The sequence below is a fragment of the Anser cygnoides genome, chromosome 22, assembly GCF_040182565.1.
Source record: "Anser cygnoides isolate HZ-2024a breed goose chromosome 22, Taihu_goose_T2T_genome, whole genome shotgun sequence".
Taxonomy (NCBI): domain Eukaryota; kingdom Metazoa; phylum Chordata; class Aves; order Anseriformes; family Anatidae; genus Anser; species Anser cygnoides.
This window is the reverse complement of record NC_089894.1, coordinates 2,908,428-2,932,500: the sequence shown is the minus strand read 5'-3', so window position 1 is coordinate 2,932,500 and position 24,073 is coordinate 2,908,428. Positions and strand designations below refer to the sequence as shown.

General features: G+C 58.9%; 3 protein-coding genes across 11 annotated transcripts; all 3 read left to right on the top strand.

Moving 5' to 3' along the window:
- Positions 1-2,739: 2,739 nt before the first annotated feature.
- On the top strand, positions 2,740-6,993 carry PRR29 (proline rich 29). Of its 8 annotated transcripts, none has more exons than XM_048047879.2 (6): positions 2,740-2,876; positions 3,240-3,357; positions 4,648-4,719; positions 5,988-6,157; positions 6,281-6,348; positions 6,507-6,993. In XM_048047879.2, exons 1-6 carry the CDS (start codon positions 2,799-2,801, stop codon positions 6,631-6,633), a joined length of 633 nt encoding a protein of 210 aa, XP_047903836.2. In that variant the 5' UTR covers positions 2,740-2,798; the 3' UTR covers positions 6,634-6,993. The 8 variants fall into 8 exon arrangements, with proteins under 8 accessions (XP_047903836.2, XP_047903835.2, XP_066837751.1 ...); XM_048047878.2 differs by having other exon boundaries at positions 4,604-4,719; positions 6,286-6,348; XM_066981650.1 differs by having other exon boundaries at positions 6,286-6,348; positions 6,507-6,643.
- Positions 6,994-9,025: 2,032 nt separating this feature from the next.
- On the top strand, positions 9,026-13,484 carry LOC106046903 (1-acyl-sn-glycerol-3-phosphate acyltransferase alpha-like). The gene is made up of 6 exons (XM_013198146.3): positions 9,026-9,210; positions 11,588-11,721; positions 11,987-12,162; positions 12,321-12,416; positions 12,612-12,684; positions 12,871-13,484. The coding sequence occupies exons 1-6, from the start codon at positions 9,026-9,028 to the stop codon at positions 13,104-13,106; spliced, it is 900 nt and encodes a 299-aa protein (XP_013053600.1). The 3' UTR covers positions 13,107-13,484.
- Positions 13,485-13,903: 419 nt separating this feature from the next.
- LOC106046923 (alpha-2-macroglobulin-like) lies at positions 13,904-23,862 on the top strand. 2 transcript variants are annotated; one of them, XM_066981639.1, is made up of 20 exons: positions 13,904-15,446; positions 15,674-15,827; positions 15,936-15,988; positions 16,167-16,187; positions 16,708-16,861; positions 16,962-17,046; positions 17,120-17,225; positions 17,625-17,739; positions 18,841-18,950; positions 19,276-19,491; positions 19,727-19,784; positions 19,861-20,006; positions 20,118-20,267; positions 20,673-20,912; positions 21,473-21,536; positions 21,647-21,755; positions 22,116-22,341; positions 22,410-22,536; positions 22,616-22,749; positions 23,219-23,862. In XM_066981639.1, the coding sequence occupies exons 1-20, from the start codon at positions 15,324-15,326 to the stop codon at positions 23,243-23,245; spliced, it is 2,418 nt and encodes an 805-aa protein (XP_066837740.1). In that variant the 5' UTR covers positions 13,904-15,323; the 3' UTR covers positions 23,246-23,862. The 2 variants fall into 2 exon arrangements, with proteins under 2 accessions (XP_066837740.1, XP_066837741.1); XM_066981640.1 differs by lacking the exon at positions 13,904-15,446 and having other exon boundaries at positions 15,808-15,827; positions 16,167-17,046; positions 21,644-21,755; positions 23,219-23,860.
- Positions 23,863-24,073: the final 211 nt, after the last annotated feature.

Below are 24,073 nucleotides of genomic sequence, written 5' to 3'. Positions count from 1 at the left end.
GATGCATTGCCTCCATCTGGCTTCCTTTGTCTTCCATGAGTCTTAGGCAAGGCTGCTGCCCGCTGTCTGTTTCCTCATGTTGGGGGATTGTCCCAGCTGCGATTTGGGGCAGAACGAGGGACGTGCTGCATGCTGGCCGCCCTCCCCAGTCACCCCAGTTGTTGCTGCTGGGCTGTAGGGGAGCGCAGCCCATCCAGGCGTGGCACAGCGCCGCTCCCAGCCTGGTGCCATCCGTCACGCCCCAGCTCTCCATGTTCCGCTGCTCGGCTTGTTCACCAAAGCTTGTCGAAGCCGTGGTGCTTTCATTGCTTGCTTTGTGAGCACGGATTCGTGCAGAGAGCATTGGGCATCCCAGAGGGGCCGGATTGCCTTGCTTTTGCTCCAGATGCCTGGTGCAGCGTCTTCCCCTGCTTGCACCCAGCAGCAGGGGCACTGCTGGTGGAGCCCTCCCCTAAGCAGGGTATGGGGTTGAAGTCCTGTCCTCGGGCTTTAATTAGGGTGAAGATTTTGGTTTGGCTTTCCAGAACAAGAAATTCAGATTTACAGTAAAAGAAGGGCTTGGGAGCTGCCAAAAAGAGGGCTGCTAATAAAAACATCCACGAAGCATCCTCAAGGGTGTCTTGTGGCACGTCTCAGCCTAGGGGTAGGCTTCATCAGGGTGGCTCTTACTGGGGACAGAGGTGTCCATCACTGCCAGAACTTTATTATCACCCACATGGCCATGAGCGCTCCTGCCCCAGCGTCGATCCCCGCAGCCCTAATTCTATGGCGCTGCACTTTAAAGACAGAGAGCCAGGCTGGCAGGCGTGGGTGGGCGCATGGTGCCTGCATCTCCTGCTGCCACCGATGCTCAGACCTCCTCTCTTCATGACAGATGTGCTGGGGGCCTTAAAAAGGGACGTGATGCAGCGACTGGCTGCAGATGAGCATTGGCCTGCCCAGAGCTGAGCCCCAGCCTCTGCCCTCTAACCTCTGCAGCGGTGCTGCACGAGATGCGTCAGGGCTGGGGGTTGCACCAGACCCCCACTTGCGGACAAAGAGCAGTCAATAAGACCTCCAAAGGGGCTCAGGCTGCCCCAGAGAGGTCTGAGAACATTCACACCATGTCCCCTTGTTTTCCCACCGCAGCAGAAATTCTTCTTATGCTGCAAATGGCTCAGCCCTTTGCTCCAGTGCTCGAGTCCTTCCTACAGATGAGAACAATATTAGCACCGACAAGACGGATACCCGGGCTCTGCTCAGAGCACACCAGGCTCTGCCAGAAGCAGGGGGTAATCAGCATGGTAATTAAATGTGCAAATAATGTGAATTTGGGAGCTATAACAAAAGGCAGTGAAATAATCCAGCGGGGCCTGGAGAAATTAGGAGCACGGAGCAAAATGTAATGAAGCAGAAAATAGCCTGGCTAGAACCAAGGGCTGGGGGCTAAGGCAGCCGACCTCAGAGTGGGTACTCCTGCCCATCTGGAGGTGTCTTGGTGCGGTTTTGGGGCAGGACAGGAGGTTTTGGTGAGATCTGTTCCTTCTTCATGAGCAGGGCTGGCTCCAGGCTGGGTTCCTGGGAAATGCTCCCAGACCTACATGCTAGGGACAGAGGGGACTTTGGATTTTATATTGATGAAATAATCACCCAGAAGGGCAGTCCCAGAGCCCACGGAGGTGGAGGAAAGATATCTGAGGACAGTTGGAGGTTGGGCCATTTGGGGAGAAAATTTCCTTGCAATGGGGGTTTGCATGCCAAGTTGGCATGGGGCAGGGGTGTGGGGGGTGTACTGCGGCTGGTCACTGCAGAAGGGGGAAGTGGTCCATGGGGACCAGATCTGCGGTGGCACCTGCGTGATGCCCCCAGCAGCACTGTGCCTTGGTCATGCATGGGGGCACTCTGCCTCTGAGGACCAAGGGACATCCCATGGAGTGGAAGGACCTTCATCCTCCATCCACAGAGACCCCACAGCCGCGGCATGCTGGCAGGGCGCTGCATCTGATGGCAGGCACTGATGCTGAGACCTGCAGAGCTGAGCCTTCCCTGAGCACTGCCCAGACCCATCTCCCAGTGCTCCCACGTAGAAACCTGGCTGTGTTTGCTCCTCCGACCTGAGTCCCTGGTGCAGGCGAGAGCTCAGCCCTGCAGGGACACACTGCTGCTTTGCAGCTGCCTCCGGCCCCTCCAGCTGCTTTCTGCCAGTGCTTGACAGGACCTTTCAATACGTCCCAATCAAAGGGGTGGCATGCTGAGTGCAAGCCAGGCAGCCAGAGCTGCTCTGACAGGCAACTGCATCCAACCAGACCCCCCGTCCATGTTCTCCTGTTGGCTTTTACCTGCCTCCCACCCAGTGAGCAGATGGGAGCAGAGTCGTCTCCCACCTCCCACGACAACCGGCATTGATGGAGACCACAGGGCTGTGGGACCTGGGTATTTAGGAAAGCTTCCAAAAGCATGTGCCCGAAGCGGTGAGATGCTGCTGGTGGGAATGCAGTGGGGCTGAGCAGACATGCCACTGGGACCAGTGCTCCCCAGCCACTAGGACCAGTATACAGAGCTTGAATGAACCCACAACCCCAGTTCCCTGCAGGGACAATTGTCCTGCAGGCCCAGAAACACCATGGGGTGTGGGGTGGGGAGCACAAAACACCTCTGTCCCACCCCTTTGGTGGTGGGGGGTGTCCTGGAGATGTACAGTGGGGAAAAGCAGTGTGGGGACGCTGCTGTGGCTGCCAAACCTGCCGGAGGCTTTGTTTGGCCCCAGCAGCTATAGCAACAAGCCGGAGCTGCCGGCTGCAGTGCTGCTCGGCTGAGCCATGGAGGTCAGGGCAGCGGGGGACCCCAAGGGGGTCTGGGGGGACCCGGCGGCTGGGACCTACATCATCCCGCAGGGGGTAAGCCCTGCAGAGCAGCTCTGCCTCTGGACAGAGGGGATAGTCAGGGTTTGCAAGGGTATGGTGGGGAAAATGGGCTGGGGTGGGAGGAGAGGGGATGGGGTGGTGGTTTTAGGTGGGCAGTGGGGTCTGGAGCTGCAATGCTGGTTTGTGATTTTATTTATTTATTTATTTATTTATTTGTGAGATGTAAATGCCCCCTGCAAAAAGCAAAGTGCTCACTGTGCACCACGGGGCCGTGTCCCCAGGGCTGGGGGGAGGGCTTGCAGGACTGCACCCCTGGAAAAAGGGGGGTCAGTACAAGCCGACCCCTCCTTCAAGACCCTCCATCCCCAGGGCTTTCTTTCCCCTTCTGCCTTTCAGATCCCACCTGTGCCATGTCCCCACGGCGCTGTGCCGGTGTCCCAGCAGCCGGTGGTGATCCTCCAGCAGCTTCCTGGGACCCTCGCCCAGCCCACCAGAGCCCCACACCTGCGGGAAGGTGTGTGACCACAGGCATCTCCTAGTCCCATGTTAAAACCATCTTAATTTCATCCTTTTATTTTTTTTCAGCCTCTTTAGGATGAGTGACACCTGGGGGGGCAGGGGGGAGGGCTGCAACCTCACAGGGCTGGCCACACCTTGACTTGATGGTGTCTTTGCCCTACAGGATGCAATTTTTGGTGGTTTTACCAAACTTGAAGTCAGGGCTGGCTTGGACCACACTGGGATGCTCCTGGGGGAGGGTTTTTTTTGAGATCTCTTTCGGAAAAAAAAAAAAAACCAAACACATTTTGTGAGCATCACCAGGGAAAGGCAGGGTGATACGGGATCTTTGGCCATTCTAGGTGGGACAGAGGGGGACATGTACCAGCTCCAGAGGGATTTTGGCTCCCAGGACAAATTATGACCAAAGCCATGCTGTGGGGAGGGGGAAGGCTGAGCTGTCTAAAAATACATGGAGGAAAGGGCATGCTCCAAATTGGTGTGGGAAGCTCATGCACAAAGCAGGGTCTTGGAGATCATCCTCCAGCAGGTTTGAAGGCACCTTGCAGGGGAACTTCATGCCTGCAGTAAACATTGATGTTTCATTGGGGATGTGTCAATGTTTTAATGGGGGTGTTTTAAAGCCTCAGGCATCCAGCCAAGGGGACTCAGATGCTGACATGTACGTGCATGGCCACCTGGGTCTGAGCCCTGCTCAATAGGTACTTGCTCTGGGACTGGAGGTGGCATCAGTCCCTATGGGGACTATGAGTCCCCAGGGGTCTCTGAGCTCCGAGCCCCCACGCACAATTCCATGCCCACTGCCCAGCTCTCTGGCAGTGCTTCCCCGGTGCCAAGGAAGGATTTGCCAAGCCCTGAACACTGCCAGGACCGCAGCAATTCTCCTCCGAATGGGCGGAAAGTCTGCTGCCTCCAGCACCGCTAATCACCTTTTGTGAGCAGCCTTTGTCAAGCCAGACCAGATGTTTAATCACATTTGCAAATAAGGAAAGGCTTAACTATGTCTATTTTAAAGCTTTATCCAAGCAAAATAATTTTTAAATGCCATGTAGGCCTTCCAAATTGGGCCGTGGGGCAGTCTGGCTTGGCTCCTGGTACTTGGCATAGGGACAAGCTGTGGTGCCACCCCATCCCAGCAGGGACCCTATGGGGGCTGCATCCACACTGCTCAGCCAGTGGCTGTGTTTCCCATGCCCTCGCTCTAATCCCTCTCTGACGCAGAGCCCCTTACTCTCTGGCAGATTTAATCGAGTTGATGATGATTCAAAACTCCCAAATGTACCAGGTGGTGATGAACAGTCTGGCTGTGTCGGCATTGACGTCCTTCGGGTTCGGACCATCTCCAGCTGCTGCCCAGGTACGGGACAAGGAGGATGGATAGCACCTGGGTCCCATTTCATAGCAGCATGGGACCCCTGAAGTGCAGCTGCTGGGTGTTCACAGCCCTCTGCAGCTCCTGGGGGGTCTGGGGCTCTTTGGGCTGGTTTGACCCCCAGCACGGATCATATCCAGGCTGCTTGGAGGGGATTTAGTGCAGCTGGGAAGAACCGAGGTCCACCAGGCGTGGGCAGGGTGCAGGACTGGGCTGAGCAGCAAGGCTGAGCACTGCTCATTAGGCAGAACAGCTCTGCGAGGGCGTTCATTTGAAAGTCCATCTCGAACCAAAATTACATGAAACATCTCATCTCCATGGGGGGAAACAAATGCCGCTTTCTTGGTGGGATGTGGGCAGCTGCCTTGCTCACTGCCAGCTGGCATCTTTCATGCACGTACTCCCAGTACCCACCGATTCACTATACTGGGGGAGACTGGACCCTGCATGTGGCTGCTCAATGCTCAGATGCTGTGGGCAGCATTTTGGGGTCCTGTCTCAGGTAGCAATGCCCCTGTGTTGTTTCTCCGTGTGGAACCTCATGGAGCTCAGGCAGGAGAAGTGCTGAGGGGGCTCCCGGCCGGGAAGCGGCTCTGCAGGAAAGGCCCTGGGGTCCTGGGGGGCCCCAAGCTGAGCAGGAGCCAGCAGCGGGCCCTGCAGCGAGGAAAGCTGGTGGTGGCCCGAGCTGCACCAGGTGAAGGACCGCCTGCAGGCAGAGGGAGGGGATCCTGCCCCTCCGCTCCTCGCTGCTGGGCCCCTGGCACCAGAGAGGCCAGGCAGGCTGCAGAGAGCCCAGGGGAGGGCCACGAAAGTGGGGGCGCCGGAGCAGCTCTGCTGGGAGGAGAGAATGCGGGAGCTGGGGCTGCTCGGCCTGGAGGGGAGGCTGCGGGGGATCCCGGCCGTGCCCGTAAATCCCTGCGGGGAGGACGGAGCCGGGCCCAGGGGCACCGGGCACGAAGCGGGGCCCGGGAGGTGCCCTCTGACCGCCGGGAAGCGCTTCTGTGCCCTGGCGGTGGCGGAGCTGGCACAGGAGAGGCTGTGGGGGCTCCTCCTGGGAGACCTCCAGAAGCTGCCGGGACCTGGCCCTGGGCGCCCTGCTCTGGGCACCCCAGCTGGAGCAGGGGCTGGAGCAGTTGGTTTCCCGAGGTCCCAACCTCAATCACTCTGTGACTCTGATCCTGTCTTGGGGAGCCCGCGGAAGACAGCTGCTGAGATAGGCCCAGAATCTCTTTGCCTTTTGTTCCTCCCCACAGCCACTCATGGTGCCTTTGCAGACCGGAGAGGAAGAGGAGGCCATGGTTTTCCACCACCACTACGTCCCCTACGCCAGTCCCACTCCCATCTTGGCATGGCCAGTCCCGGCTGGGGCTGGGGGACCGGTGGTCATGCGCTACCAGGACACGGCAGCGGAGGACGGGGAGCCGTGAGTAGCAAGGGTGCTGCTTTGTGTGTACATGTCCTGCAGCCCCTGGTGTGACAGCACCTCTGGCACCAGATGGGACACAGAGGGCTGGCATTTACTCCTGTCCTTGGTCCTTTCCACCAGCGCAGTGCCACCTCCTCCACCCCCCAGTGCCACAGGGACCGTAGGAGCCAATGTCCCACCATCATCAGGTGAGGACAAGTTCTCCCCATTGCACCTACCTTCAATGGGAGATGTCCCCAGGCATACATCAACCTTCCCACATATCCCAACGAGGGCTGAGCCCTTCCTGCTCCCTCCCTCTGTCCAAGCCCTAACACGCCCTCCAGGCCCTGCTTTCTCTCTGCAGAGTACTACGACATGCTGGAGCAGCGGCAGTGAGCTCCCTGCACCCTGAGGTGGCTTCTCCTGCACGTCCCTGGCCTCCACCCCAGAAGATCTTGTGTGTGCCGAGAGTGGGTGCCCTATGGTACTGACAGTTTTGGGGTGGCCCACAGGGAGGAGGACAACGTGCCCAGCAAAATGCATCAAAATAGTACATTTAGCTGGGCATGTTGTCCTCCTCCCTGTGAGCCACCCCAAGGCACTGGGTGTCACGAAGCCCATCACCAAACCCAGGTGACTGCATAAGAGGGACAAGCTCCAGTTCAGTGGTGACATCCCAGTCCCAGCTGAACAATGTGTCCTTGCCAAGCCACGAGGGCCCTGCGGTGCTCGGCACCATGCTGTGTCCCCATGGGACATGCTGGCATCCGCGGGGTGGGGTTGTGCCAGCCCAGGTGTCCCTTCAGCTCCCAATGCAGCACATTGCCTGTAATTAATTTGCTTTGTTAAGAAAGCGCCCTGCTGTCACTAATTAAGCATCTGTAATTACCCAGGCTTCTGGCTCTGTGCCTGAGCATAGGGCTTCCTCCAAGCAGCAGGGGTGAGGGGGGGCTGTGAGCCTCTTGCACCCAAAGGAGGGGGAATACCAGTGCCTGATGCTCTTGGCCGAGCATAGCACGGGCAGGGCTGGATATGGCCAAGTGCTGTTCCCACAACGGGAACACACAGTTCCACAGCTCCCACACTGTTCCACACAGTGCTGGCCCAGTGCTCATCCCAGTAAGGGATCCATCCTCTAGAGGGCTCCTGGCTGAGTGAGTGTGGGGTTCCCCAGGGCTTGGTTTCCTCCCTGTTTGGGTAAAAAGGTGGGGGGAGTGTGTGCAGGCGTATTATGGGTGCTGGGAGCTGGTCTCTGCCTCTGCCACCTCCCCATCCCTGCTGCAGGGTTCACAGCTCTGCTCTGATGCCACCAGGGTGGGTGGGCTGGTGGGGCTATGGGGTTCTGATGAGGGCTGTGGAGTTCCATGCAGCCAGCAGCATTACAGCCTGGTTATCAGGAGGCTCTGCTTTAGGAGCTCCTAGTAGGAGACTAGGGCTGGGGGTTAAGTGGAGCTGAGAGCACGCAGAAAGATGGTGTCCAGGCAGTTCACCCTGAAATCCCCTCTTTCTGCCGCTACTGGGTAATGAGGACCACCCTGTCTCTATTTTGGGGTCCCTATGGAAGGGAGGGCTCATGCTCCCCCTGCCCAGGACCGAGCCATGCTCTGCCACAGACGGATCTTCCTCTGCAGCGAGGCTCAGCCTGGCTCCTGCTGAAGCTGTGGGAGAGGCTAGCAGGGTTGGCCCCAGTGTGGAGTGAAGGAGCCGCGTTGGGTTGGGCACGAAGGCACATCTCCCTTGCGTGGGAGTACCCTGAGATACTATAAGACCGACTGGGTAGAGCAGGAGAGGAGACCGTCCTGGGGCACTTCTAGCTGGCAGCACAGGGAGCATGGCACGGCCAGGAGCAGGAAGGCGTCTGCTTGTTCCCATGCTACCGGAGGTGGGGAGAGGGTGTGGGTGGAAGCAGCTGCTGTGGGAGCAGAGCAGGGTGATTTTGCTGAAGGTATGTCATGTCAGAGAAGGTTTGGGGCCACTGGGTGCGACCCAGGAGATGCGATGCTGGGGTTGTTACGGGAAGGCACGAGCAGAGCCCTCTGACCCAAGGACTGGAGGAACCAACGGGTCTGGGCAGCAGCGCACGGATGGAGCAGTGGGGCTGTGAGCTCCCAGATAAGAGATGCTGGTGGCTGAGCTGGCTGACACCAAGCCAGAATCATCTCTGCGATGTCAGAACACTGCTTTTGAAAAGCAAGACCAGAGTTTCCAGACTTCCGCAGCCCAGGAATGGGCTTGAATCTTGCGTGCCTGGTGTGACAGCAAGTGAGCAGGAGGAGAGGCTAATTACACTCCTGTGCACGCAGACTGCACTGCCATAAACACCTAATGCAACGCAGCCCCTGGCTGCCAGCTGGGGTGGGGGCTGGCAAGCCTGCATGGGGAGCAGCCGGGTATGCTCCAGTGGCCTGATAATCTGCAGTGTGGGTCCTGATGGTGCTGGGGAACTGCGGCCAGCCTCGCTGGGGTGGTGGGTATGGACCGGAGCTGCTCCTGTTATCAGGAGGATTTCAGGGGTGACCCCAAGAGGTGCCCCCAGCGTGAGCACTTTAATAAGCAGCTGAGCTGATTGCATCAAGTCAGAAGCATTGCAATAGGCACATCCCAGCTGTGACTCCATGGATGACCCAGGGTCTATGGTGTTGACTCACCTCCGCTCTCCACCCTCGGCCGGTGAGCCTGCCTCCCACCTCTGCCAGTCCATACTCAAGCCTCTGCACAGGGCGAGCAGCACACAACTCCTTCCCCGGGACCAGCCCACGCGCCCACATGTGGCTCTGCTGATACCCTGGTGTCTCCTGCCGTGCTCCTGGCAGCCCTGTCCTCCTCCCCAGCTCCTGGGGACGCGGGCTAAGCTCTCCAGCACCCTCGCGCCCAGGCGGCACGATGGAGGCTGTCCTGCTCCAGGGGCTGCTACTCCTCCTCTTCTTCGTTGCCCTGCTGCTCTACCAGCACAATGCCACCTTCAACTACTTCTGCAAGGTGGCCTTCTTTAACTGCTGGGTTGTGGCCATGGCCACTCTCCTCTCCCCCTTGGCGGCTCTTCGGGGACGCTCCGTGGAGAACATGAAGTGAGTACGGCTTGGGGTTGTTCTTCCACCGCTGCGACATCTGGGGCTTGGCGGTGATGGAGGAATTTGGAGGTCTTGTGGACCTGCTCTTTCCTGCCCAGGCTGTACCCAGAGCCGGGACTATATGGTGTGTCTGCGCAGTGAGGCTGAGTCAAGCCCTGGAGGCACGGTGAGAGCTGTGGCCACATCCCTGTGGCAAGGAAGGGTGCATCTGCATCTTGTGGTGTGGTGGAGGGGTGCTGGCCAAGGCAAGGGAGGGTTACAGTGCAATGGGGTGGCCACCTGGCTTTGGACTAGCTGGCCCCCGGAGGATGAAATCGTTTACAAGGGATCCTTCTTGGCTGTTGCAGCGTTGGGCCATCAGATGGGGAGGCTGGCAAGGGTTCGAAGCGCTGTCATTAGCAGGATACAAACACACACCCACGCCTGCCTCCTTGGCAGTGCAGCCACGTCCTGTTCAGGGGACTGCGCTTTGGCAGAGGGACTGCGGGATTCCTCGGTGCCATCAGCACTGGCACAGCGCTGCCGCGTGCCGGTGAGCCGTGCCGGTGCTGCCCTGCAGCAGAGGGGAGGCTCGGCCGAGCTGGGGGTGGTGGCGGCTGCGATAGCATCTCTGAGCACGAGAGGAAGGTCTGGCTGCTTCCAGGGTGTCGCAATCCTGGTGCTGGATTCCTGGGCACGATAGCATACCAGAAGGGATGTAATTGTGTCAGAGTGCAAGAAGTCTGAGGCTGTGCAATCTGGCAAGCTTGAGCCATCGAGTGTGGGCGCTGAGAGATTTCAGGCCCTCGGCAGGAGTGTGGTCAGAGGTTTGATGTTATCAGTCCCCTTGTGCAGACGCTCTCATCCTGTCTGTGCGGAAATGCTGTACACACATGCACATATCCAGAGGTGCTTTGAGCACTGGGGCAAAAGCTTCCAGCTTAGAGGAACTCCCCGGCGTGACGCAGTCCTGAGTCACCAGTGCCGTACCTTGTCCCACCGACACCTCACAGCCGTCCTCCACCAGAGCAGCACGCCCTGCTCCGCCTCCTCTTCAGCCTCCAAATCACAAAGCCTCCGGCTTGGAGCAGGTTCCTGTCATTAATCCTGGCTTTGGGGCATTGCCACAAGTGTTTTGCTTCTCCGCAGGCACAGGGATTGCTGTGCTTAGGTCTCCCAAAAGCTCAGTCCTCTGGCGCAATGGCCCTACCAGGCACTGTGAATTTCCCTGTGAATTTCCCCATGAATTTCCCCTGCCTCCTCACTCCTCCCAAATCTCTTCTCCTGCCTGCCTGGTCCCCAGCTCCTGCTGACCGCCCTGTCCCCTGTGGGTTCTCTGGGAACAATCACTGATAGATGTGAGGTCCCTGGCATGGATGCTCTCCATGCTATGGGTTAGAAAGTGCCCCATTTCAACACTGTTGGAATGAAAGTGTACCGGGCTTTATTTCCTCCTTGGGTGCTGCAATCCCCATTGCTCCATCATCCCTTCATTCCTCTTGTTGTTCTCACACTGACTGTCACCCTTCATCAGCATTGCCATCCTGGTGTCACCCTTCCTGTCCAACCCTTTCTGGTGACGCAGCTCTTCCTTGTTTCCTGTCCATCCGTGTGGATGAGAAACCTCCATCCCTTTCTGACGCTGCAGGACTACTGAAGCTATTCTGAGTTGCTCTAATGAACGAAGCTGAGTTGCTTCCTGCCTTTTTTTTCCTCTGCTCTTGGCAAAGCCTCCTCCGCCTCCACGCGTGGTGCTGGCAGCGCTGCCCAGTGGCTGTTCCCCAGCAGCAGCCCTGCCGACCTCTCTGTCCCCAGGCTGTTCCCTGCAGCGCTCCCCCAGCCATTGCTCGGCACATCTCGCTGCGACCCACCACCCACAGGAGGCAGTGGCCATGCAAGCTGTGAGCCTGGGGCTGGGGTTCCTGCCCGAGGTGCACGTGCTGGAGCCTCACGGTGAGGCTCGCCCAGTCAGAGGCTGTTGTCCTCACTGGGATGCGATGATTCACACCGCAGCTGCAAGCATTCCCATCCCATCCTACCCCTTCCCATCTCACTTTTTCTTCTTCCCTGGACGTCAACCCTCCAAGGAACTTGTTATTTCTCCCACCTGCTCGTGGTGGCTACTCTTCGTGGCTCAAAGCCACACTTTCTATTACTGAGGCAGCGACTGCTCTCACCTTGGGGATGGCTACAGATGTGCTTACAAGAGCAAACCACCACACAGGATTGCTGAGACTGGGAACAGACACACCTTGGGACACGCTATTTGCTCGTATGGACCAGCTCTAGCTGGTCCGTTTTGCACCTTGCTCCTGCGTGACTGTGAAGGGCTGGAAGAAATCCAGCAGCCCCTCTCTGTGTTGATCTGCTCCCCACGTGTGTTCCTCTGCCCTAGGCTCCTGCGCGCTGCGATCCGGCCCCTCAAGCACCTGTATGGCATCAAGATGCAGGTGCGGGGCTCTGAGCATCTGAATACCGAGGAGCCCTACGTGATAGTTTGCAACCACCAAGCTTCCCTTGACCTCATGGGTAAGTGCAGGGCAGAGGAGGGACTCGTCGCTGCCTGGGCAGCCTTTGGGGTTCTGCAGGGCTGGACCAGCCTCGTGCCGGGGTGTTCCAGCGAGGCCAGCACCAGGATTTGTACAGGAAGTGTGGGGTAGAGAAGCTGGTGAGGCAGGAGCTCGGGGCTGCAAGGAGAAGGGAGGAAGATGCTGGGTCACTGCAGCCGCAGCCTGGTTGGTCATGGGAGCCACCAGGCAGGGACTGATTGTTTCTTCTCTCATCTCTCCTCCAGGCATGGTGGAAGTGATCCCCGACCGCTGCGTGCCCATCGCCAAGAAGGAGCTCATGTACATGGGCACTGTGGGGTGGGCCTGCTGGCTCAGCGGCATCATCTTCATTGACCGCCACAAGAGGGGAGATGCCATCGATGTCATCTCCCAGACGGCCAAGACCATACGGCGTGAAAATGTGAGGGGACCGGCAGTGGGGGCAGTTGAGGAGGAGAAACACAGGGGGGTGCAGTGGGAGGCATGGGGGGGCACCAACATAGCAGGGGGCGGGGTGCACCGGTCTTGGGCCAGGGGACCTCTGGGGTCCATGTTTGCATCCCTCCCTGTCCTGTGTAGCTCCGAGTGCTGATTTTCCCCGAAGGCACCAGGAACCAGGACAAATCCATGCTGCCCTTCAAGCGCGGGGCTTTTCACTTGGCTGTGCAGGCTCAGGTAAGGCCATTGTTCTCCTCCACCCACCCTTGGCAGAGAGGGATGGGCACACACCCTGGGGCAGGAGGATGGGGGACATTAGGGTCTTCTGGGGTCTGCAGGGCCCAGGGAGGTGGCAGGGACCTGCTGAAGCCCAGGGCACAGCAGGAGCTGGAGTCTGTATGGAGGACACCCCTGACCCACCATCTCCTGCAGGTTCCCATTTTCCCCATTGTGATCTCCCCGTACTGGGACTTCTTCAGCTCCAAGGATAAGAAATTCACCTCTGGTAAGTGGAAAACAAGAAGCCCTGATGCTGGAGGGAAAATTTGGTGGTGGGGATGGGGCCCGCAGGGGATGGAGGTCTCTGGGAGACATGTGGGGAGGCAGCCAGTGGTGGAGGATGCTGGTGGGAAGACCTTGCTCCTGGGGGGTTTGTCCAGCAGCCTCCTTGGCCTTTCCCCTCTCTCTCCAGGGACATGTACCATCCAAGTCCTCCCCAAGATAGAAACCCAGGGCCTGAGCCCGAAGGATGTCCCCGAGCTAACAGAGACCATCCGCAAAGCCATGGTTGATGTCTTCTCTGAGATGGCTGCAAATCAGCGGGGGGACCAGCGCGCTGAGCACCCTCTGCACCCGTGCTCTACTGGGGCCACCAAGGGGACTGGCAGCCCACGGCACAAGGGCGACACAGCTGGGACCAGTGATTAGGCAAAGGAACAGAACCCCTTGGGGCGTCGGGGAGGTGGCACAGTCACAGGCTGGGCCACGCTGTCCCCCTGTCCCTTGTAGATGTGCCTGCCGGGCTTGCAGCAGGATGGTGCCCTGGTGCAAAGGGAAGCAGAGCAGGGTGGGAGGCAGCGCTGAAAACAGAGCAAGGTGCCCCAGAAACCCCTTGCAATGATGTGTGTCTCCCCCAGACCTGGTGCTGTGCAGCCGGCCCAGCCTGCGGGCTCCATCTGGTGGGATGGATCCTGCCCACGCAAGGGGCGAAGGGCTGGGTGTGCCAGGTAGAGCTCACTGCACCGTTCTCCGTCCCTCATGGTGTGGTTCACCCGTGGGCTTGTTCAGTTGCTTCCTGCCAGGGGAAGCTGCAAGCCATGGTCCTACTGGCAGCGCTGTCCTCGTGCAGCCATCGTGGGGAGGGTGCAGAGCACACGGTGTGGCTGGGGGGGACGGGAGGAACGTGGGGAGGGGGATATTGCCACGTGGGAAGAGCAACCTCGATGCAGAGGACGGTGCAAGATTAAAGAGTCCACAGCTGGTTTCTGTGCATGGTGCCTGAGCCTGCGGGGAGAGGGCACGGTGTGGGGGGGGCTCCGTCTCCTTACGGCCATGCTGCACGCATAGCACCCCTACGGACACCACGGCTTCTCCTGGGGATATTGCTCCGGACGGGGCGAGGAGCATGTGGCAGGGTGGGAGTTACACGGGGTCTGTCCCCGTGCCGTGGGGGTGAGCAGTACATGCACAGGAGGGGCACCAATGAAGTTTACAAAGGAGGAAGGCCTGGACCATGCCCACCTGGAGCAGGAGGGACCTGCGCCCCATGGCTGTCAGACCGTGGCACAACCACGTTCATCTGCCAGCCGCGTGGGGCTCCTGTGAGCTCCTCCTCTGCCTCTTCCCTGCAGCCAGGCAGGGCTTTGGGCACCCTGTGGTCACTTCCCCACCCCAGGGTGACAGCAGGACAGTGTGTGGCTGCCCCCAGCGCTGGGAGTGGGGCGGGCAAGGCTCACATGACAGTGGTCCTAAAATTCTCTAAATATGATGTGCAAACTATGGCCAAGAAAGGGAACAGTGCTTTGATTCATCATTGTTCCTGCTCTTGGGAATGGCTGGAAGAAATTCTGCGAGATCGTGGAAACCTGTCCATTAACTTCTGCTGGGCAACAATACTAGCAACTGCAAAGAAGCTTCCTGCGAGCAAGAGCTCTCCAGGTCAGGAACCATCACATGGAGATGGCCAAGAGCAGCATGCCCGGGGAGGTGCTCCATTCCCAGGGAGCCCCTTCACTCTTTTCCCTCCTGCCAGTCTCCCCGCTCGCTGTTTGCTCTGCAGCTCTGCGCTGGCTCGGCGGTGCTGCCACGTGCCCACAGCTGTGGGTGGGGTTTGGCTGCCTGGAGCCTTGAACCCACTGAGCCCTGGGTCGGGTGGTTAAACATTGTCCTACCTGAATGGCCAGGCCCCCACCAGGGACCTCGTTGGCTTTCGTTGCTGCCAGCGGGGAGGTGAAGGTGAAAGGGAGAGAGGGAAGGTGCAGCGTAAGGGTTCTGATTCCGCCTTGCCTCCGCGTTCTCCCCCAGGCATGGGGTCCGCAGCAGCCCTGCCCCGCCTGATGCTGCTTTGCCTCCTGCACCTTGTAGCTGGAGCATCTACACAGCCGTAAGCCCTCTCTGTGTCCATCTGTCCATGCTTGGTAGGATGATGGTTGGTCTTAGCTTGCTGGTGATGCTCAGGGACAATCCTGGCCTTGACTGTGGTCGCTGGTTGGGGGAGAAGTGCTCGGGGTAGTGTGTCGTGTCATCCCCGTGAGTGCAGAGGACTTTGTGCCTGGGGTTGGGGTCTCTGGGCTGCTTTGGTGTAGGTGCAACCTCACACATGAGCTGGGGCATGAGCAGAATCATTCCTCTCTCCCCAGACCCACCCCACAGCTGCTTCCCGAGGTGTTCATGGGCAAAGGGGGCTCTGCTCTGGTCCATGGACCGGGCAGATGGGGGAAGGCTGGGTGGCACAGCCCCACGGAGAACATCCAGGGGTAGAACAAATCGGGTACCCCCTACCTTGGTAGTCTGAATGGGAGGGGAGTGCTGGTCTTTGGTGTGGGTCCCTGCCCACTCTCGAGGAGTCCTCTCCCCAGGAGATACCTGGTGCTCTTCCCCTATGTGATCTACTACCCGCACGGGGGCAAGGTGCACATCCACCTCATGGACCTGGATGGGCCCGTGCGGGTCACCCTCCACCTGGCGAGCAGCCACAGCGTCCCTAATGTCACCCTGGAGGAGACGGGCAACAAGATTCTCCAGCTGGACTGGCCCCTCTTCCCCAACGTGAGTGACTGAGGGCCCCAGGAGGGAATGTCCATCCCTTAGCCACTGCTGGGGCCAGGGGAAGGGACACGGGGGCTGTCCTGGGTGGGCAATGGCTGAGCTGGAGAGCAGAGGGACACGGGGCACACACAAAGGCCTGGTGAGCTGCATCTACATTGTCTTCCCGTGATACACCCAAGCCCACCATAAAGGCTTTGCACCCATTTGTGTTGTTTTCCTGGGGGCAGATTTCTACCCCAACAGAGGAGGTGGCGTACCTACATGTCTCCATCCAGGGAGGTTCCCTGGGGGTCTCCCAGCAGAGGGAGGTCCTGCTGAAAGCCCCAGGTCTGTGGACTGTGATACAGACAGACAAAACTACCTACAAGCCTGGGCAAACCGGTGAGGGGCAGGAGCTGCTGGAAGAGCTCATGGGCTCTTGGGATGGGATGCTCGGGTTGGGTCCCAGGCTCTAGCACTCACTCCTGCTCTGGGGTTTGCTCTTTCCAGTGAAGTTTCGAATTGTCCATTTGGAGGAGGACTTCATTCCCAGTGACAGAAAGGTGAGATGGGGTCAGGGTGCAGGAGGTGTGGTGGCGATGGGGTCCTCACGTGGTGAATCTGCTGGGTCTTGGCAGCAGTGACAGGGACCGCAGTGTCACCACGAGCGCAGGCAGCTGGGCAGAGGCATGGCTGGGCTGCTCCACGCTGAGTGCTAACCCCTTCTCTCTGCTTTTGCAGCTTCCCCTGGTGACTGTGAATGTGAGTTTTCACCGTGTGCCATCCTGCCAGCTCCCTCGGGAGGAGCAAAGGGGCCCAGAACACATGTGCTGCTGGGCACCAGGAGCGGGGACAGAGAGGACATCCCTGATGCAGAGACATCACAAGGAGTAGGGAGAGGGCTTGGGTTCCTCATCCTCATTTGCAGCCCCATTTGGGTCAGCTTGCCTGCATGTGGGACCTCAGGGCAATGCCACTAAAGTCCAGCTTATTAACGGAGATTTCAATCTGTGCAGAAAACCAGGAGCTCCCAGTGCAGGCTGGAGCATCCCCCAGTGTCCTGCTGCTGGAGCTCAGCCTGCAGGCTGGAGCTCGGCTAACGCAGCTTCTGGGGGAATTGTTCCACCTGGAGAGGTGATGCCCTCACGGTCTGAGTGTGACAGCAGGGCAAAACCTCTGCTTCTTGCGAGGTTGCACAGGGCGATGAGTCCTCCAAGCTGTCAGCCCCACCGCTGCCACAACCCCCCAGGTGAGGGTTGACACTGTGTGTCCTCACGTGCAGTATTACGGAGAGAGAACCATCGCGTCATGGCAGGATGTGAGCCTGCAGCAGGGCATCGTGGACTTGTCCCTCCCGCTGGCCATAGACTCAGCCTTGGGCAGTTACACCATCAAGGTGGAAGAGAAGACTCACGTCTTCTGTGTGGAGGAAAACAGTGAGTGGGGATAAAGGCTTTTGGGAGCCATCATGCTGGATGGCAAGAAATGGGCAAGGAGGAAGTGGGCAGGCTCCTGTTTCCCGTTGTTCTCCTGCAGGGCCACCCCACTTCCAAGTGCTTCTCCAGCTGCCATCCTTTGTGACGGTGACGGACGAGAAGATCCCACTGCACGTCTGCGGGTGGTGAGTCAGCGAGTGGCCACGGGGCCGATGGTCCCTGCAGCCTCCCCATCCCCTTCCTGCTCCATCCCCACAGGTACCCATCTGGGAAACCTTTCCGGGGCAGGGCTGAGGCCAGCCTGTGCCAGTGGCACAAATATTATCCGAAGGAATCTGACAGATGTGCTACATTTGTGGCCGAGGTGAGGGCAGAAGGTAGGGAATGTGGGTGGTGGTCCTGGAGGTGTTTCCCCATCTTGGGGTCCTGTGCCTTGGGGATGACGGCTGGGTGCAGCGACTGGGCATCACTGGGAGATCCAGCTTTCACATCAATGTTCTGCAAAGCCAGTCATCCCAAAGAGTGTGGGGGAGTTGGGTGGGGACTCTTGGGGTGCTCCTCGGGACAGGATGGGCAGGAATGGGACAGCCACGCGGCAGAGCAGCATACCAGCCCTAGGGTGGATGTTGCAGGATTCCAGTGCTGGAGGATGGGCTGGTGGGAGGCAGCAGCACCCGAGAGCCCTGATCCACCACTTCCCCGCAGATGACACCCAAGGGCCTGGCCACGGGCTGCTGCTAATGTGGGCAACTCTCTCCCTCAGACAGGGAGGAACGGCTGCTTCTCCACCCAGATATCCACAGCTTCTTTCAACCTGACCAGCCCAGACTACGAGAGGCAGCTCCACGCCAACGCAACTCTGATAGAGCGGAGGACCGGTAAGCGCAGCCAGGGTGCACCCGGGGTGTCCGTCCTTCCCATACACACGCATCAGCTGCTCTGGCCCTTCCTTGCTTTGGTGTTTCCTCTACTCCCATCTGTGGAGCAACCCTCAGGCCCTGAAGGCTGTTCAGGAACTTCTTCCCCTTCCAAGATCCTTCCCCAGATGTTCCCACACCATCCACCTCCCACTCTGCACTCTCTGCCTCTGACACAAGTTGACGTGCTTTGTCAGTGACTGGAAAGCTGTTAGGGTTATTATCTTTTTCTTGGCAGGCCTTTCTGACTTTGATCATGATTATAAATAGCTGTTATCTGCCTGGGTAGGGTTATTATAAACTTCCTTAGGATCAGGTAAAGAGCCCAGTTTCAGCACAGCAGAGACAGGAATGGCAGATCCTATTTGCCTGTATCAGCTAAGGGGGTAAAGATGGGTAGTTTTGATCATTTTGGAGTAAAGATGGGTACTTTGATAGCACCCAGATCCTGCCTTATGCTGCTCACAGTTCAGCCCCTGTTACCCTGAGGACAGTTTCTTGTGCTTGTTGCCCATCAAGTGGGCTTTTGCACTGTGCAAACTCACCCCTAAACATTGCCTGCAAGAGGACAGCTTTGTTTCATATGGCAACGTGCAAAGAAAGCAGTAGGGAGCAAGCATGCAGCTCTACATGCTCGTGACTCTGACCCATTTTCCTGCCATGCATGAGTTGAAGGGAGGGAGACAGCTTTGCATCATGAGCTCTGCTTCGTGAGCTTTGCATTGCTGCTTCTCCTGTCCTACCTTTCCTTCCGGACTGGGCCAGAGTGGTGTCTGCATCAGCATGGGCTGGTAACACTGCTTGGGGTGGGGATGGGAGAGCAGGCACCGGGCCCAGCTCTCCTGGGGGGTTTGCCAGGACAAATTGCTGAGCGCCATCTCCAGCCTCATGCACCACCCAGCACGGCTCTGCAGCTGTGATGCTGAACATGGGACATCAAACGTCACACCCCTATCCTGAGGGCACAGAGACATGGGTGGAGGTGACACGTGGGGGAAAGCAGGGGTGGAGCCATTAACACCACGCCACCCAGCGCCACCCCTCTCTGCCTCCTCTCTGCAGGGAAGTTGCATAGCCTGACTAAAAGCTGTAACATTCTGCCTGAAATGCCCACTGCTGCGTTCAAGAACACCGATGGTTTCTACAAGCATGGGATGCCCCCCACTGGCACGGTAATGGGGGTTTCCTGTGCCCCACAGCCCCGCTCTCCCACCCCTGCCCTTTGGCTCCAGCACAGCCTGTGCATCTCCTCTTCCTCCTGGTGCAGATGTTGCTGAAGGGAGCTGCTGGTATCCCTTCTGCCTTCACCAACCCAGCATGACCAGCTGTGGGATGCTTATTTACTCTTTCTGGGGGACTGAGCATGGCTGGCTCGTGTCTCCCAGTGTCCTCCTGCAGGGATGTCACAGCACAGTGTGTGGTGGTCGCGGCTGCTGCATGCCTTTCCACCCTGCTGGGCTGTCTTCACCTTTGAGAATCCTGGTTTCCACCCCTCAGGGTGATCTCAAGGAGGTGCCTCTGCCCTCAGAGCGTGCAAGCCAAAATGACAGTACCGTCCTGAATTCCTCCTCTTCAGACAGCCAAAGTTTCTTGAAGATCCGCAGGATGAAAAGGACGCCACCCTGCAGCCAGCCCCTGCGGCTCCGGGTGGATTACGTCCTCAACAAGGAGGCCCTGGGGACTAAGCTGCAGAGCGTGGATGTGGTCTTCCTGGTGGGTCTTTGCCTGGGGAGGAATGGGGGACAGTGCACAAAGGGCAGAACTCAGAGGAGGAGGATAAATCTGCTGGACTGGCCAGGATGGAGCCATTTCCAGCCAGCCCTGCATGGGCACTGTTGGCTTAGGGACTTGGGGCTGGACCCTGGAGCTGTTGGGTCTTGGGGAACTATTTCACTTCCTCCTGAAGCACCAGTTTAGTCCTTCCCATCTCCTCCCTCCTCCTTTGCAGGTCATGGCCAGAGATACCATTGTCAGCATCCTCAGGAAGGAGCTGCCCGTGGAGGCAGGTAGGTCCCGCAGCACAGACGGGCCGTGCAGGGCTCTGCTGCCCGTGCCTGGACCTCACCTCCCTCCCTGTCCCAGGGCTGAGAGGCTCCTTCTCCCTGGAACTGCCTGTTGGCCCCAGGCTGGTGCCCACGGCCATGGTGCTGGGCTATGTGATGCTGCCCGGCGGCAACGTGATGGGCGACTGGGCTGAGCTGCACGTCGCCATGTGCTTCCCCAGCCAGGTGAGTGGAGGCTGCGAGCCACCTCCTGGCTTCCTGCACACCCCTTGCTCTCCACCCTTTGCCTTTGTTTGGGGGATGGAGAGAAAACCCTTCCTGGGACCCTCTCCCCAGGTGAAGCTGTCCTTCCCGGAGCAGAAGGCTCTGGCGGGCTCACAGGTCCGCCTGAAGGTGCAGGCTTCCCCAGGGTCCCTCTGTGCCATCCACACCATGGATCAGCCCACATCGTACTATGGTCTCGAGGCTGCCCTCAGCTCCAAAGTGGTGAGTATGGAGCGGCCTCGGTGCTGGACTGGTGCCTTTCCATGAGGACTTTGCAGGGGACTTGCTGCTGGGGCACAGGGACAGTGGATTCTCACTGCCAGACACATTTCAGGGGAGGGCAGTGAGGACCTGGTCCCGAGAACCCTGCCACAGAATTGCCCTGTGGTGCTTCCTTGGGTGGCAATATTGAAGATAGGGTGCGGGTGGTGGGAAGCACTGCCTGCTCCTCGGGGAGAGGAGGCAATGGAGCAGAAATGGGCCCCAGCAGAGGGGTTGGGGCTGGCAGCATCACTGCCCTGCCCAGAGAGGTGCCAGGGCTATGGGGTGATGCCAGGAGCAATGAGGGCTGGAGCTGGGCCAGGAGCATTTCAGGTCTTTCTCAACTAAAGCTCATGTTTGGCTTAGGTCTATAACTTACGCCCATCTTCTGAAGACAACTCTTATTCTGAATATGGAGCAATCTGTGTTGTCAATAACATGGGTATACATCCAGGAACCTCTCTACAGTTCGACTCATTTCATGAGCATATCGCAGCCGCTATACCACTCAACCCGTTTGATGTGCCTATCCTCACATACAAATGGCGGCACGCTAGGCAGGCAGCAGAGTTTCGCAGCTCTCCGGACCCGTGCGACCCGGGTGTGGTAGGAGCCATCCCCCCCCCACCTCTCCATCCCTGCCTTATGCTCCTCTTCCTCACAGGGAGGGCTTCCTGGGGTGCTGGGGCACCCGGTCCCCCACCCATCCCACACCCGTGCTCACAAACCATCCTCCTACATCCCCCACGCACTGCACCCTGCTCCCAGCCTGCGGCAGGCATGCGGATTGCGCCTGTCCGTCTGGGCATGGTGGCTTCCCGTGGGGATGGGGCTAAGCTCTGGCCTTCCATCGTGAACCTGGGCTTGGAGTGAGCAGCCAAGGAGAGGCCTCCCATCGGCAGCACTGGGTTGGGGCTGGCTGGGGACGGGGTGAGCAGAGCAGACCCAGCAGGTCACGGCCACCTGCCCCAGTGCAGCCGTGCGCCCCGGCACTCCTTTTCCCCTCCTGCGCTCCTGCTGCAGTGTGCCAGGGGGTCCTGATTTCTGGGAGCTCCTTTTTGGCTTGAAGTGCGAGATGATTCCTCATTTCAGAAAGGGTCAGAAAGGTGTTTTGGCAATGCTGGTCTTCAGCGCACTGTGGTTCCCTCTCGTGTGTCACATTTCAGCGTGCAGCTTTGAGAACTGTCACCAACACCGTCCTGAACAGCTCTATGGCATTCCAAACAGTGGGTGAGCGGGGATGGTCTGCAAGAGCCCCCACGCCAGCTGCTGAAGGACAGATGGGGGTCGTGCAGCCCCTGTCCTTCCTGGCAGCGCATTCAAGCTGTGCCCATCAGCAGGGCTGGAGAAGTACGAACAGGAAGGTGAGAGAGAGCCCCAACCCCGGCAGGACCTAGCACCGCAGAAGGATTTTCCTGGGACGTGGCTGTGGGAGCTGGTCCCTGTGGGGTAAGTAAGGAGCTCTAGAAGACCTCAAGCCAGGGGACTGCCCGTATCACATCAGCTTCCCCTCTGGGTGCAGCACCCAGACCACTCGGTCGGTGTCCCTGTGTCCAGGAGTGGCACTGGGACACATCCAGACGCTTCCCTCCAAACTCAGCACCAGCCCCAGGACAGACTGTGGCAAACCAAGTCCTGCAGGCAGGGGATGCTGTAAGAGAGAACCAGGAGCACTAGTGGCACCTCTGCCTGCCCCAAACATGCGATGACCACCGGTGCTTGGACCACGGGTGGCTGGCACGCTCCTTCTGCTGGCTCTGCCCATCAGGCCCAGCCAGCAAGGACTGTCCATCTCCCACCGCCCCGCAGGGAGGAGGGCTCCGTGGAGGTGCCGGTGACGGTGCCCGACGCCATCACGGAGTGGACAACTGGGATGTTCTGCACGGCACCCACGGGCTTGGGGTTAGCCCCTACTGTCACCCTCTTGACCTTCAAGCCCTTCTTCGTGGAGCTGGCGCTGCCCTACGCCGTGACCCGGGGCGAAGCCTTCACCCTGGCCGCCACCGTCTTCAACTACCTGCGGCAGTCCCTGAGGGTGAGCGGGGTGGGCCGGGGGCCGGGGACTGCGGCCTGGCGGGGGCTGAGGGGATCATGGTCCCGCAGGTTCGGGTGACACTGGCGGAGTCGGCGGAGCTGGAGGTGTCAGCGAGCGCAGATGGTGCGGAGAACAGCTGCATCTCGGGGTTCAAAGCCAGGACCTTCCGGTGGGCCGTGAAAGCCACCAGCCTGGGTATGGGTGTGGAGGAGCTGACAAAGGGCTGGGGAAACCGGGGCTGTGTCACAGCTGCATTCCCCATATGCATCCCCAGGCAAGGTGAACGTCACCGTCACCGCCCAGGCGCTGCGCTCCCAGGAGCTCTGCAACACCGAGGTGCCCATGGTGCTGGCGCAGGGGCACGTGGACACTGTGACGAAGCTGCTGGGGGTGGAGGTGAACGCAGAGGTTGGTGGCTGTGGGATGGGCTGCTTTGTCCCCTCATGGGGACCACAGCTGCACCCAAAGCAGCTGTCCCCAGAGCAGAACAGAGCTGCCCCCGTCCCCTGGCTGTACGGTGCCTGTGGGTGCTGCAGACTCCTAGATCAAGGCTCCTGCCTCCCTGCCATCCATACCATCAGCAGAGTGCCTCCCCTTTCCTTCTGGGGGTTGGATTTGTAGGTTTGTGGCTGCTGGCTGGGCAATGTTCAGTTCAATCCCCTTGTTGCACCATGCAGGGGGCTGCTCCAGCTCGTTCCATGTGGTCCTGAGCTCCCCTGGCCCATCAGGATGGCTGGAAAGCACTGGGGACGGGGTCCGGGTGGGGTGTGAAGGGCTCTGGCTCAGGAAGACAGTGTGTCAGAACGAGCGGAGGAATAGTTCTGGGATAGAGAAGGGTAGGCTGACTGATTGTGGTCTCACACCTGTTGTATTCCAGGTTTTAAAGCACAAAAGACCGATGTGAATGGAAATTACAGCTGCCTGGCTCTTGTTCTGCTCCTGACCCCATTGTACCCACCAGGCAGCTGAGCCTCTTCCCACCCCTGCTTCATCCCCTTCACCTGAGTGCAGCCTGCAGCAGCGTGCTTCAGACAAGAACTCCACGACCCACCCGTGCCCCCCTCCCTCCCTGGCAGCCCTGCTGTCCCCCATGCTTTGGGGGCTGGTGGGGACCCTCTGCTGTGCTGTCCACTGGGGAGGCATGCTTTTCCACGAGCTGATGCTGGTACAATTCCTTGGAGAAGGGATCTGACAGCATGAGTAGAGGCAGGGAGAGGAGGTGCCCCGGGAACAGCCCTGTCCCTGCTCCACCAGGCTGGAAAACGAAAACAAACAAACAAACAAACACAAGAAGGAAAATAGAAGCAGCAAAGCGTTTTTCTTGTAAGAAAGCTCATTTTCTTCAGGCTCTTTCCCAGCATTCGTAGCCAGAGCCAGTTTCATGCCTTAAGTGCTGGCCCTTTCCATACAGTTCTCAATGACCCTGTCTTCCTTAATGATGTGTAAAACGGGCTGTAGCTTTATTTGCATCCAATCTTCACTTTATTTTGACAAATAAAAAGCTGAAATGAAAACTGAAAGAGCGTTCGTTGTATGGGTGGCAAGGCAGGAGGACAAGGAAGAGCAGCAGCAGTGCTGCCTGGCCAGGAGGGGCCACCTGCCTGGGCTGGGTGCAGACCCTGCACTTGCTCCAGCTTCTGCTCCAGAGCCACCAGCAGCCCCAGGCGATGAATCTTCCCCGCAGTATTTCCTCAGCAGGTGCAGATCGGAGAGGTGGAGTCCCCCGTATTGA

Coding starts and splice junctions, on each gene's coding strand:
- PRR29 (XM_048047878.2), top strand. CDS start 2,799: ATGGAGGTCAGGGCAGCGGGGGACCCCAAGGGGGTCTGGGGGGACCCG. Junction 6,158..6,285: donor GCAGCGGAGGACGGGGAGCC/GTGAGTAGCAAG, acceptor CCACCAGCGCAG/TGCCACCTCCTCCACCCCCC. Junction 6,349..6,506: donor CAATGTCCCACCATCATCAG/GTGAGGACAAGT, acceptor TTCTCTCTGCAG/AGTACTACGACATGCTGGAG.
- LOC106046903 (XM_013198146.3), top strand. CDS start 9,026: ATGGAGGCTGTCCTGCTCCAGGGGCTGCTACTCCTCCTCTTCTTCGTT. Junction 12,163..12,320: donor AGACCATACGGCGTGAAAAT/GTGAGGGGACCG, acceptor TGTCCTGTGTAG/CTCCGAGTGCTGATTTTCCC. Junction 12,417..12,611: donor ACTTGGCTGTGCAGGCTCAG/GTAAGGCCATTG, acceptor CATCTCCTGCAG/GTTCCCATTTTCCCCATTGT.
- LOC106046923 (XM_066981639.1), top strand. CDS start 15,324: ATGGACCTGGATGGGCCCGTGCGGGTCACCCTCCACCTGGCGAGCAGC. Junction 16,188..16,707: donor TTCCCCTGGTGACTGTGAAT/GTGAGTTTTCAC, acceptor CCTCACGTGCAG/TATTACGGAGAGAGAACCAT. Junction 17,226..17,624: donor GTGCTACATTTGTGGCCGAG/GTGAGGGCAGAA, acceptor TCTCTCCCTCAG/ACAGGGAGGAACGGCTGCTT.